The 14250-nt window shown below is 46.1% G+C and overlaps 1 protein-coding gene across 1 annotated transcript in view; it reads left to right on the top strand.

Moving 5' to 3' along the window:
• The window catches only part of LOC142765931 (solute carrier family 2, facilitated glucose transporter member 8-like), a 50059-nt gene extending 37437 nt beyond the window's left edge, over window positions 1-12622 (top strand). The window contains exons 4-6 of the mRNA XM_075867739.1: window positions 626-912; window positions 10386-10658; window positions 12277-12622. Coding sequence (XP_075723854.1) covers window positions 626-912; window positions 10386-10658; window positions 12277-12622 — 906 coding nt within the window. The remainder of the gene's footprint in view (window positions 1-625; window positions 913-10385; window positions 10659-12276) is intronic.
• Window positions 12623-14250: the final 1628 nt, after the last annotated feature.

The raw sequence follows: 14250 nt of genomic DNA, 5'->3' as shown, positions 1-14250 counted from the left end.
GCGAATAGCACATTTTATGGTCTCTCCCATAGATAGCTGCTTTGTGGACAAGCCTTATAAAGCTCAGTTTTAACCAATCGCTTGCCAAAGTGAGCAACCTGTCCAAATGTTTCCATCTATTGCACTCTGTGTTATTGGTAGGGTGGCTACAATGAAATGAATCGAACAGATGATTAGCACAAAGGGAGCATGTAGAAGATTCATTGTTTTATTTAGTTTAGTGTGACAGTGATGATGTCAATTGACAAATTACCTTTCGCATATGTGGTATCTAAACCCACAACCTTCAAATTACGAGTCTGAGGCTCTACCGTTTGAGTGGATGTAGTAGAAACTCTCCATATACAAACAAAAAATTCAATGTGGAAGTTGGATGAGTCGCAGGGAAACCACATTTTAGGGACTTTTTCGAAGCTTTATAAAACCAAGATATTCTAGTGCTATAATGAGAAGCACGTGCAGCTATCAGAACAGATTCGGAGCCAATCATGTATAATAACACTCGGCTATTTGCAACATAAATGAAATCAGCTCAAGCGTGGATTGCATACAAAATTAGAAAATAACCTGTAAACAATTAAAATCAATTTGTCTTAACAGCGCTTGCGGTGTTTGTGGCATGTAGGTGTCGACAAGTGTGGGCATGCTGTGTGCGTACGCCATGGCTGGCTTCGCATGGCAGCAACAGGCGGTAGGTTGCGCGATGGCCTCGGTTCCCATGCTGGCTTTGCAGCGCTATGTGATCGAGAATCCGCGGTGGCTGATGTCCAAGCACCTTTCGCTAGACGTCGACACGTCCGTGATGCGCCTGTATGGTCTCGATCCTCCACCCGACTTCCGCGAGAGGAAGAAAAAAGCCGAGGAGCATAAGCCAGCCTCTACTTCCAGCCGCCTGTGGCCCAGTGACGTAAGGTAGGGAAGCTGTGCTGCGGACATTGGACTGGTCAAAATCAAATTCTGTGAACACATTAACATGTGTTTTTGACTACGCATTGTTTTATACCATAACGTAGGATGTGTGAGCGTTTTAAGGCTCTTCTGCATGGCCCATGATGGTGATTTTGGCATAATACTGGTCACGTCGCTCCAACCGCTTTCTTTACTGCAGGGGTCTCACTCCAACTCCGCTCAGCGAGCAGGACGCAGTACCAATTTAGTCTCACAAGGCCCGGGACATTGAAGAGGCCAAAGTGGGTGGGAGGAGGGAGGTCAAAGTTTGCAAAAGAAGTATACTGATTATCACGTCACTCCAGGGGTCCAGAGAAGATTTATTGAGGTCTGAGCAACAGGGCACTTACCAAGTGCGTCGGTTGGGCTTGATGACGATGATGATGAACCTTCAGCTTTGCTGGCACTCGCCCACAAAGGGGGATCGGCCAAGAACCGGCGGCAGGATCATCAAGTGTGCTAAGTTAGGCATTTACGTAGTTTCGTAGCCATAAATATTAACAATAGACTTGCTCGCCAGAGCTGGGGCACGCGGGCACTTTTTTCTTTAGTAGTGTGAGTCTTCGCCTTGGCATACGACCCACCACTAGAAGTAGGTGGCAATATTCCTCCTTCACAAACAAAAACAGAGCATCGTCCCAATGCTGTAAAGTTATTGCAAAAAAACAAACAAAGCAGGCTAATCTATAGAAAAGGACACTAATAGTCAAATGTTACACGTGAACAGTTCACCAATAATGAAGCAATGGCCGTTGCACGAATAAAAAAAACGCAAAAAAAGTGTTCCTTTATGAACGCGCAAAATAAAGCTTCATGCGCACCACGTGAACTATGTTAGAGCTCGGTTGTCTTCGTTGTACCCATGTTGACCACGCAGTGTCCGTAACGAATTCGTAGTTTGCGTCACTCACGCGGCACAATAGCGAGTCAGATAATCAGTTGCAGCAATGACCCATTTGTTGCCGTCGGCCCATAAAGGAAATAGGCCTAGAATGTCCATGCCGACTTGGTCGAATGGCTTGTGGGATGGACCAATTGGCTGAAGTAATCCCGATGGCTTGCTTGGTGGCGACTTTCCAACAGCTGCTTCACGCTTGCCGAAAGTCCGGGCCACTAGTACGTCTCGTTTACTCTGGCGAGCGTTCGCGAGTAACGTAGATGACCATATGTGGGCTCGTCATGACACAGAGACGAATTCGTCCCGCATGCCCTTCGGAACGACGAGGAGGTAGGCGCGGCTCGTAGAATGGGCATTTTATTGCGATAGAAATTATATGGACACTCCATAGAATAAAGAACCAATTTAGAGGAGGGAAACTCTAGCCTTGACAGCAGTACGCAAAATGAGCGTCGGTGGGGCTTGGAACTGCCGAGGGCAACCAAAAGATGACGATGATGGTGATGATGATGATCATCATCATCAACCTGTCTACATTCACTGCAGCACAAAGACCTCTTCAATGTTCTATCAGTTAACTCTGTTTTGTGCTTGCTGCTGCCAATTTACACCCACAAACTTCTTAATCTCATCTGCCCACCTAATCTTCTGTCCTCCTTAACCCATTTGCCTTCTCGGGGAATTCAGATAGTTACCCTTAATGACCAGTGGTTATCCTGTCGGCGCGCTACATGCCCGGCCCATGTCCATTTCCACTTCTTGATTTCAAGTATGACATTCTTAATCCCGGTTTGTTCCCCTAATCCACTCTGCTCTCTTCTTGTCCCTTAAGGTTACACCTACCATTTTTCTTTCCATTGCTAACTGCGTCATCCTCAATTTAAGCTGAACCTTCTTTGTAAGTCTCCAGGTTTCTGCTCCGTAGCTAAGTACCGGCAAGATACAGCTTTTATATACCTTCCTCTTGAGAGATAGTGGCAATCTACCTGTCATAATTTGAGAGTGCCTGCCAAATGTTCTCCTCCCCATTCGTATTCTTCTAGCTACTTGACTCTCGTGGTTTGGCTCCGCGGTTATTACCTGCCCTAAGTAGACATAGTCTTTTACATCTTGAAGTGCACTATTACTTATCTCGAAGCGCTGGTCTCTTCTGACTTTGTTGTACATTACTTTCAGTTTTTGCAGAAGAATTAGAAGTCCCATCTTTCTGCTCTCTTTGTCTAACCTCACAATCAGTTGCGATTCATCCCCCGAGTTACTCAACAATGCAATGTAATCGGCAAAGCGCAGGTTACAAAGGTAGTCTTCATTAAGTATATCTCTAACTCTTACCATTCTAGGTCTCTGAAAACCTCCCGTAAGTACACGGTAAATAGCATTGGTGAGATATATCCTTCTGCCTTATACACTTGTTGACTGGTATTTCGTTGCTTTCTTTATGAAGCACAATATTTGCAGTTGATCACATGTAGATTTATTCCAGGATGTTTATATATGCTTCATCGACGCACCAATTCCACAGCGTCTGAATGACTGCTGATATTTCTACTGAATCAAACGCCTTCTCGTAATCAATGAAGGCTCCGTATAGTTGTTGGCTGTATTCTGAGCATTCCTGTACTACCTGATTAATAGTATGAATGTGGTCGATTGTTGAGTAGCCTGTTAAAAATGCGGCTTGTTCGTTTGGTTATTAAATTCTAATGTTTTCTTAACTGTGTTCGCAATTACCTTTGTATATAGCTTGTATATTACTCAGAGCAAGCTAATCAGCCTGTAATTCTTCAAGTCCTTGTCATCTCCTATCTCACGTATTAAGATGATGTTAGCATTCTTCCAAGACTCTGGTACTCTTCCCATCGGGAGACACCTCGTAAACAGGGTAGCTAGTTTTTTTAACACAATCTTTCCTCCATCTTTCAGCAGATCTGATGTTACCTGATCCTTACCAGCAGCTTTGCCTCTTTGCATGGTCAGGCTTTTCTGACTTCTTCTATCATTACTGATGGGGTGTCATCTGGGTAACGGCTAGTTCTTAAGGTATTAAGGTCGTGGTTGTACCGGCTACTGTACAGATCTCTGTAAAAATCCTCCGCTATTTCAACTATCCTATCTATATTGGCAGTCACTTTGCCTTATCTGTCAATTAGTGCATACATTCGATTTTTGCCTATCTGAAGTTTCCTCTTCACAGCTTTGATGCTTCCTCCGGTGTTCAGAGCGTGTTCAATTCCCTCTATGTTATACCTTTTTACATCAGATACCTTACGCTTAATAATCAACTTCGAAAGCTCTGCCAGTTCTTATTTTTCTCTTGTACTTGAGACTTTTATGCTTTGTTGCTTTCTAATGAGATTCTTCGTTTCCTTGGAAAGATTGCCAGTGTCCGGTCTAACTACCGAGCCTCCAACTTCCACTGCACACTCCGTAATGACAATCGTCACATTATCATTCATTGTATCTACGCTAAGGTTGGTTTCCTCAATAAGAGCCGAGAACCTGTTCTGAAGTGAAACTCTGAGTTCCTGTACTTTCCTTCTCAGTGCTAGCTCATTGATTGGCTTCTTGCGTATCAGTTTTTCTCGTTCCTTCTTCAAGTCTAGGCGAATTCGAGACCGTACCATTCTATGGCCACTGCATCATACCTTGCCATCCCCTCCCACATCCTGCATGATGCCTGGGTGTGCACTCATTATAAAGTCTATTTCATTCTTATTTTCACCATTAGGGCTCCTTTATGTCCACTTACGGTTTCCTCGTTTTCGGTAGAAGGTATTAAAACTCCGTAAATAATTGCGTTCTGCGAATTCTACTTGTAGCTCTGCGAGAGATGGTGCTAATTAAGCAGGAAGCGGAAAATACCTTTGTTGTTTTATAGGTAGCACGAAAAACTATCACCTTTTTTATTGCGTACCGGGTACGTATTCTGCGTTTCGGTTGCCTCGACTGATTCTTTATTTAATAGATATCCTTTTTTTAAACAGAAGTGGAGGAAAGACACCGGGACTTGTGCAAGGCTACGGGTGTCTCGTGATCTTTCGCCCGGTTGTTTTAAGCGCATCGATACGCCAAGCAGCACACCAAAGTATCCTTTAGAACACAGTACCTGTGCGTACAACGGTCACGTGGAACCGAAAGGCATTCATTGGCAGTCGGCACCAGTAAAAAAAATGCACAACTGGCACGGGAAACAACGTTGACAATGAACCAGCAATCACATTTTAATGCAAAAAAAATCTATTGTGTTAGAAGCATTATTACCAGTCTGCAAACGGCACGCCTTCGTTTTCAGAGGCAAAACGAACAGAGTAGCGTGTCTTGTTAGCAGGAACTATCATTGCAAAACAGTCGTAGGGATCAGCCCGAGATGCTTCAGTAACAGGTTTGAATTACAGCTCATGCTTTCGCCGAGCACCGCTTCAACACCCACTTTTTTTTCGCATTACAACTTAGAGCAGTCAAGCTGAGGACCCAAGGAGTTTTTTTTTCTTGCAAGTAAATTACGGTGGAGCGAATGTCGAGAAAAGCGCAAGCATTTTAACATGTGCAGAATCCATGCAAGTGAACGTAGTGCACAATTACACGACACTAGCAGCAATAACAACGTGTGAGAGTGAAATTACCGATAAAAAAGCAAAAACAGATATGCGGGCATTCGTAAAAATAAACCTGTCATCGCCATGGAACTTGCAGAAATCGATGCCTTCGCCGATATTACAGTTCCTGCGGACAGCAACTGCCATGACTTACCGAAGCGAATAAACACGCGCTGGAAAGGAAATGGAACGCCGAGCACCACGCCAGCCATCGCATGAAAACTAACTGCACATATGCGCGTCGGCTGCACTCGTCGAACAGCGGCAGTGCATGTTTCCGCTCCGTCACCATCACAGATAAGAGGATCCGTAGTAGAACTCGCATGGCACCGGGATCGCTGAACAAATTTAGTTCTCAGAAGTGCTACGCACAACGCGGAATTCAAATGTTACACTTCGATTATATAGAAAACAATACTTTTTTTGCAAAAATAGTGGCTCTCTTCGCTTTAAATTTTGAGCTTACTATGGTGCCCCTAGCGAATTTTGTGGCGTCCCTGAGGGCAGATATGAACGGAGCCACTATGTTACATCTTTAGCTGTTGATTTTTTCGCCGCCCTCCTCACCCCCCCCCCCCCCCCATCGGCGATGGACAGAACTTGAGACTTTCCGAGGCCTGGACACTCTCGGCTGAATTTCGCCGCCAGCGTCGGCGTCATGAACCATATATTTGTACGTGTCTGTATACATATGAAAAGAACGAAAAATTGAGAAAAAAGACTCCGGCGGGCGGAAACGAATGTGGGACCTCTGCGTCGTGAATGCGAGGCGTTAACCACTGAGCCACCGAAAGGTACCTCCTTCGATGTCCTAACGGCAAGCTATTTATATCTACCACTTACGGCTGATGGCGGGCATTTCGGGGGGAGGGGGGCTATCGTGTTTTCAGCATTATCAGCAAGATGGCTCATCCACTTGGGATGCGCGCATCGAGGCATCCTAGCCGCGGGTCTCATCTCCCACGCGTACTTTGGCCCGCGTAGAAAATAAGGGGGGTGTACCTCGATCACGCGCCCTTATCTTGCAGTGGGGAGGTCATGCGTCTTGGATAGCCTTTGGGTTTTACCGGAACGATTATGTCGTAGTTACCGGGCGCACAAAGGTCACTGCAATCACCTCCATTTGCGGGAAGGGCGCGCTTTTCAGGTACAGCGAAGTGGTAACTGAGGCGCTTATTCGCGTTGATCTGTACCTGTGAGCACGTTTTGTGCATCATGTGTGCGTGAGAATCGCGGGGCGCGTTTCCATCTGCTTGCCATTCTGCTAGTGACTTTCCAATTTGTTGCTGTCGTGTTCACTTTTTCACCTTTTCGGCAAAGCTGTGACTTTTTCTCTTATACAGGGCATTATCTCTGGGGCAGAAAGACGTAACAACGTGAGATAGATCTTCATCTCTTCATTCCCTCGCTTCGCGGCCGTCTGCTCAAGCTCGATGAACTAAGGGCGCCCAGGAAACCATCATCATTCTCTTCTTCCTGAGTGACAATGTATGTGCACACGCGACAGTGTATCAGCGACTTCGTGCTTCCGTCCAGACTTATAGACGATGGTCGCATCAAATTCCTGTAGACGAAAGCTCCACTGGGTCCAGTCGTCCTGAGGGATCACGTGTGTTCAGAAACCAGCGGAGGGCATGGTGGTCCATCACCACTTTGAACGGATGACCATAGAGGTACGGGTGAAGCTCGGTGATCGCCCATACTACTGCGGGACACTCTTTCTCTGTGGTCGTGTAATTTATCTCGGTACGGGACAGTGAGCGGCTGGCATTGGCTATGGCTCGTTTTTAATTGTGCTGATGCTGGACGAGATCTGCACCGAGGCTGATGTTACTGGCGTCAGTGTGCACCTCTGTGTCAGCATCACCGTCGAAATGCGCAAGAACGGGGGGCTGACTGCATACGCTGTCGTAGTTTGGCAAAAGCAGCCTGTTGCTCGGTAGCCCATTCAAACGGTGTGTCGTCTCGTGTGAAGCGGGTCAAGGGTTTCACCACCTTTTAAATCCCTCGAATAAATCATCGACAGTAGGCGCACTAGCCCAGAAAGCGCCAAGCAGCCTGTTTGTCTTAAGGAGGCGGAAATGCGGCTACAGCGTCAAGTTTGTCGGGATCGGGTTGAACTCCTTTCACGTTCACTACATGGCCAATAAACTTGAGCTTTTCATAACTAAAGTAACACTTCTCCGGTTTGAATGTAAGATCTACTGATCGAATAGCCTCTAGCGCACTCCTGAGGCGGTGAAGATGTTGCTGGAAAGTTTCACAAAAACGACTACATCATCAAGGTATACGAGACGAGTCTTCCACTTCAGACCAGTAAGGACAGTGTCGATCATTCACTGGAAAGTTGCGGGCGCTCAACACCAGCCAGAAGGAAGAACTCGAAGTTTATACATGCCATTGGTGGTCACAAAGGCCGTTTTCACACGGTCTCGCTCGTCAGCCTCAATCATCCAGTGCCCACTTTTTAAATCCAAAGAAGAAAAATAGTGAGCGCTGCGTAATCTGTATAACGAGTCGTCGATACGTGGCAGTAGGTACACGTCCTTTTTAGTCACGCTTTTCAGCTTTCGGTAATCGACGCAAAAGCGTAAAGTTCGGTCTTTCTTAATGACTAGGACGCCCAGGGAGGACCCCGCACTGTGGGAAGGCTCGACGATGCCGTTGTCAAGCATTTCTCCAACTTGCGTACGAGTGGCTTCACGTCCCTTCGTTGACGCGCGGTAAGGCTGCTGGTGTACCAGGTGGGCGTCATCGTAAGTGAAGATTTTGTGCCTAGTGATCGAAGTCTGGCGCACATTAGAGGAAGTAGCGAAGCATGACTTGAATTCAAGCAAGAGTTTTCGCAGTGCTGTTTGGTTTTCTGGTGAGAGGTCAGAAATAATGTCGATATTGTTTAGAGACGTATGGGTGGCATCCACTGCGTACGGCGTGAAGTAGGTGGGAACGGTTCCTAATTCATCTGCAAACGCTAACAAAGTGCCACGATAAAGGTGTTGGTATTTGCTAAAATTTGTAACCGGCAGCTTAGATCTGCCAGCACGGAGCTGTATAATACTCCCAGCCACACAAACACCTTTAGTCAGCAGGTTTTCAAAATTGCTTTCCGCAATCGCTTCGCCATTTCGCAATACACAACATGTGACATCAACTACAACACTGGCTCTTGGAGGGAGCGTTACATTTTCAGCAAAAAACACGAATAATGTCAGCAGTTGGCACGCTGTTGGTCGTCCTGCTTGTCCCTTGCTCGGTCGGCTGAGAAGGTGATGCGATTTTCTTGAAGATCGATGACAGGTCCATACTCCTGTAGGCAGTCAACACCAAGAATGGCGTCGTGTGAACATTCACGGAGCACAAGAAAACTTGCTACGAAAGTAAAACCGCAGACCCGTACTCGTGCAAGTTGCAAGCGGAGAGACGGTGTGACCACCAGCCGTTCGAATCACGGAGCCATGCCAGGGCGTGATTACCTTCTTTAGTAGTGTGGTCTTTTTTCCGCTTAGTATCGAATATTCAACCCCGGTATCCACTAAAGCACCAGCTGCATAGCCGTCGATTAGCAATGGTGTATCCAGAGAAAGCTGCACATACCGTTCAGTCGAATTCACACCCTTGCCTGCTAGCGTGAGTCGGAGGTCTTCAGCACGTTGACTGCCAGCGACCTCGCCTCCAAACGTCGCTTTCCTTAGTTTTCTCGGTGGGGACATGGGGACCACGCGCAGGCATGTCACTGGGACGGAGATGAAAAGCACTCCTGTGACAGTGAGCGTGACTGCCGTCTAGATGGCGGTGGCATGCGCTGCTGAGCCAGGCAGTCCCCAATGACCCGGGGTCGCTGGCCATACCAAAAAGGCGCTGAATATACTGAAAAGTCCCGCAGTCTGAGGCGCCGGTATGGTCACTGGTGGTACAAATGGTCCGCGTCACCGCAGCGGAAGCACAGAGGTCGACGATCAGGAGTGCGCCAAACGTTAGATTTCCGAGCCAAAGCGCGTCTATCGTCAAGGTAATGCGAGCGCTATTTAGCAAAGTCGCGTAACTTTATTCAATGTGAAGCAGCGAGCTGCAAGCAAAAGGCCAGTGGGCTGCGTGTTTGAGACAGATGCTTGATCGTGACGGGAGTTGCTGTGTTCCGCGTGGCGTTTCTTCACTGTCTGCGCAATTTGTTCGCAGTAGTATATGCGTTGGCGTAATCCCTCTTCATTTCACCGATTGCTCGGGCTATCGATGATACGTTAGACTCGGACACGCATCCTGAGGCTGAGGTCAATAGCAGGTTCCACATTGTTGCAGTTGAAATAGAGACTATTAATCTACTAGCCGAATGTTCAGTTCAGATCAGTTTATTACTATTCATCCAAAGAGGAAGGTTGATGATTGTTAGTATGCAATAGTGTCATACTATATTCCAGTCTTTTCACACGCCATAATCTATAACAAATATAAAAAACGTTTGCTTGCTTAACCCATTATGAAGTTTCTTATTTTTTCGCTTTTATTACGAGCTTTTTGTGCGTTCAACTAATACCAGGTGTATAACGAGTTTACCGAAGAATTGCATTAATACGACATTGGACATCTTTCAATGATGGTTTATTACTTTTTTCTATTGTTATTCCATTCTCGCTATGCTTCTGAGTGATAAATACCTTAGAACAATGTACGTGTGTGTTACTCTTCTGACATTATACATATTACCTAAAGTGGCTTGAGAAGTGGTCCCTTCGATACCACTTAACGAACTTCTTATTCGTACATGTTACTTATGATCAATGCGAAGACATCAAAATTGTCACAGCTCTAAAAGTGTTATATTTTTGCTGGAGCCCCTTACCCAATGTACAAATACGGCAGTGTTATACTCAGTGGGAAGTCACACTTAGCCAGTCATTTTTCATCATTTTGTATCTTCCATTTCTACAATTTTTCCACATTGACAGGGTGGTGTCGACATGCCTCCTGCTGCACCTCCTTCAGAACATCTCAGGCGCCCAAATGTGTCTGCTGCGTGCTGTTCAAGTGATGAGCAACGTGGTGGTAGAAGTGCCACCACAGTTCCTGGCCGTTGTGCTGGTTTTCTCGCACCTCGCATGCACCACCCTGGCCACGGCGTTAACGCCCCTCACAAATCGTCGCACGCAGCTCGGAATCTCGGCCTTCCTGGTTGCAGTCACCGTCTTCATTTTTAGGCCGCTAGACCACCTAACATTCAGGTGGGTCTCACTTTCTCAATGTACAAGAGCTTACCGAGTGCATTGCAGCAATGCTGTCTTAATATTCTGTAGCACGGAGTTCATGTAAAAAGGGAAACAGAAAAGCAACAGTGCATAAATGATTTTCTGTCTACTTTTTTATGTTTGCTTTATTTCCCGAAATTCTCACTACCACAATATGTTTAGTAAACACGTCCAAGAAGTAGTTATCCTGTGGCTGTCTCAGTCTACTGCGTTCCATCGTTCCCGTAGTCGTAGTCATAGTAGTAGTAGTAGTAGTAGTAGTGGTAGTAGTAGTAGTAGTAGATATAACGCAGATTGCGTGACCAGTACTCAAGGTGAATGAAGAAATAAGATAAATAACAAGTAAATCAATTTTCACTGAGAGGCAGGGTTAGAACCCGAGCCCCCATGGTCTGAAAGCAAGTATCATTACCATTGGCATACTCACCCACACTTTTCCGATTCATGTGCAAGAGGATACATTTCAAATTTAGCGTAGAATTTCCAAAACCACATGATCTAACCAGCCAAATACTCACACTTCCCTATTTACAGATTTGCTGTCCAACGATATTCCCAGCGAAATATTAACATATTTCTTTATGTATATAACTTACGCGCTCATTATTGGTACATCTGAGCATGTCTACCACGCTATTCATGGAATTAACAATGAGAAGAAGTTAAATTTTTTAGCAGTCGCAAGAAAGCATGATTGACTCTTACGAGGAATGTTTCGTCGTAGAAATCGTTGGCCAAAAGAACAGAACATGCCTGCACGTCTGACGTATTTTGCAAAAACAAAACAACAAAGAAAACCAGTAACACAGACATCAGTCAAGGGAGGTGCTACATTCGCCCCCATGCCAACAACAGAAGCTGTGCAATCCACTTGGCCGAAACTCTGTTAGATCCTGTTGGCGCTCCGAGCACAATAGAAGAGCGTGGTGTTCTAGAAGAAACCCATGGTGCTCACTTCGCCACAGTGCTCTCTCGTGTTCCCAAGGAGTTAATGTAATGTCAATAAAATATAAATAATAATGGGGTCTTCTTAGCTTGTGACGGTGTGCTGGTGCCTTCTGGAGCTTCATATTTAGTAGTTATACCACATGTGATTGAGAGATGCGGTCATCTACAAACACACTTTGAACGTTGCTACTACTTTGGCGTTTGCGAATTCTATGAACGTGACAAAAGCCTTCTATACTTCTGATAATAAACATAGGTTGATTTATTTATTTGCACTTTGCCCGCCAGTGCCCTACAACAGGAAATCACGAGTACTTGTTCCCATAAAAGTTAGTACACTGTATACAGACGTATCTGTCATACATAATCAATTACAAAATGCAAACGTACCAAATGTATGATAGGTATACATTCAAGTCACGTAAAAAACAAAGGTACGGACACATGTTACGTAACATTCAAACTCAGTAAATATAACAGAGGATATTTTCGGAGACCTGCAGACTAACAAAAGCAGCTAAATATCCATCGTTAGCATGCCACTGTGTAGTATCATTTTCTGAAAGCTCATACGTGGCAATTGGAATGGTAGTTTCGCTATTCAGGAATGCTGACCGACAATGTGCCCACTTCGTAACTCGCCCAGCCACTGGTCGGTGCCTGCACAGTCCGGCAAGACGAGCTGGGGGGCCGCGATCTCCATCGGAATGCTCGTCGTGGCCTACTCGGTGGGCGTGTGCCACCTGCCGACGCTGCTGACCGGCGAGCTCATGCCTTCGAGGATACGTTTGCTGGGCTCGTCCATCGTGTGGTCGTCGCGCTGGCTCTTGGCATTCCTGGTGCTGTACTTCGACATCGACATGCTCACCGCATTCCAGCAGAAGGGACCACTGCTGGCGCTAAGCCTAACAGTGGCAGTTGTCGCTGCGACCGCCATATACCTGATCCCCGAAACTGAAGGCCGTTCGCTGGGCCAGATAGAACACGACTGACCAGCGAGCCCCGTTTTCCTGATTTAATAGCTAAAGAACTGCTATCATAGTGCATTGTATATACATAAATAATAGCTACTACATGTTTATTAACGCGGTATGATCAAAAGATATTGCATCAATTTCAATCCGAATAATGGCTCATCGAAATGTAAACATTGATAATATAGTTTTTTATATGATATCACGGCTCGCATTTGCGTTGTGTACGTTGGCTATCGACATACATGGCGTTCTCTTTAGACATACCTATAGTTTGCTTACTTTATAAAATCTGTGCTGATCCTATAAAACTTTGGCATGGCGTAATTTGTTCCTCATATTTTATTTACCATTTTTTAGGGATAATAAATCATTGCAATGAATCAATGCCACTGCAGTGTTTGAACTTTTGATTTCTGCAGTTCTCCTCGGTGGAACAGGAACAGTGGCTACGGCTGCTGACCCTAAGGCCGCGGATGTGAGCCCGGCTGCTGCGGTCACATTTTGATTATGGTGAATTGGTAGAGGCCCGGTACTGTTGGAAGCCAGTGCACGTTAACGGGGCACTCGAGTCTAATAATAACTAACGTCAGAGTAAAAGCTGAATGTATGACAAAATCTAAAACAACAATCTTATCAACAACAGTGCCCTATATACCGAAAAATTAAGGTAAATGCACAAGAACAGAAGCGCCGCAGTGGGGCATTCCCAAAATGATCCTGATGACATCAGACGGACTAGCGAGGAGTGCCTCCAATTGCTCCGATCAGTTTTCCATTCTATACATACGCCGTAAGCGATCAAGTTTATTTGGCTGTTCACCACAACTCCACGAGATATGGCAAAGGGTCGGTGGCGAGTCGCGACACCACGGACAATCGCGCCCATACAAAGTTGGATGAATTTTGTGCAGTCGTAATAAATTTGGATAAACTCCCGTTTAAATTTTACGGAGGTCTGTGGCATCTTCCCCTTTAAGAGATTTGTGGGGGGCGCCATATTTCTGCCGCGTGCATCGCTGGTGAGCAAGAAGCTCTCGCGGAGCCATCCGAGCCGGGTCGTTTTCTTCGCAAAAGCCGTCGTTGATGGGTGGTAGTAACAGCGAGAAAGGCTGCTGCTCCGCTCGGTTCATGAGCGCTCGAGCTAGAGCGTCCACCCTCTCGTTACCCTCTAGGCCTGCATGTCCAGGGCACCAGACCATCCTATCTGTGTTGCTCAATTTGCCGCCTAAAAATTTGCAAATGTTTAATGGGAGGCGGCTTTTCGTGAATAGCCGGCACGCCTCTTGCGAATCTGAGAGTATGGTGATGTACGTCTGGCCATCGCTGCGCTCTCGACTTTTAATCGCCAATGCGATGGCGAAACACTCGGCCTTGGTGATCGATGTAGTGTACAGTGATGCGCTGGACGCTATGCTTCTCGTGTCACTTCTTACCATTGTGACGGCGCAGCGCTTCCAGTTATACCTAGAAGCGTCAACGTATAGCACGTTCTCATTGCCTCTGACTAAATTTCTGATCCATTTTACACACTCCTCTCGCCTTTCGCGATGCCGCCCCTTGGTCATGTTTCTGGGGATAAGGGCGATCGAAATATGTCGTCGGACTGGGTCTGGTACGTCTACCAGCTCCTCGTCCAAGTTTTG

This window comes from Rhipicephalus microplus, chromosome 1 (genome assembly GCF_043290135.1).
Source record: "Rhipicephalus microplus isolate Deutch F79 chromosome 1, USDA_Rmic, whole genome shotgun sequence".
NCBI classification, from domain to species: Eukaryota; Metazoa; Arthropoda; class Arachnida; order Ixodida; family Ixodidae; genus Rhipicephalus; species Rhipicephalus microplus.
Note: the sequence above shows the minus strand (reverse complement) of the source record. Positions and strands in the feature narration are given on the sequence as shown.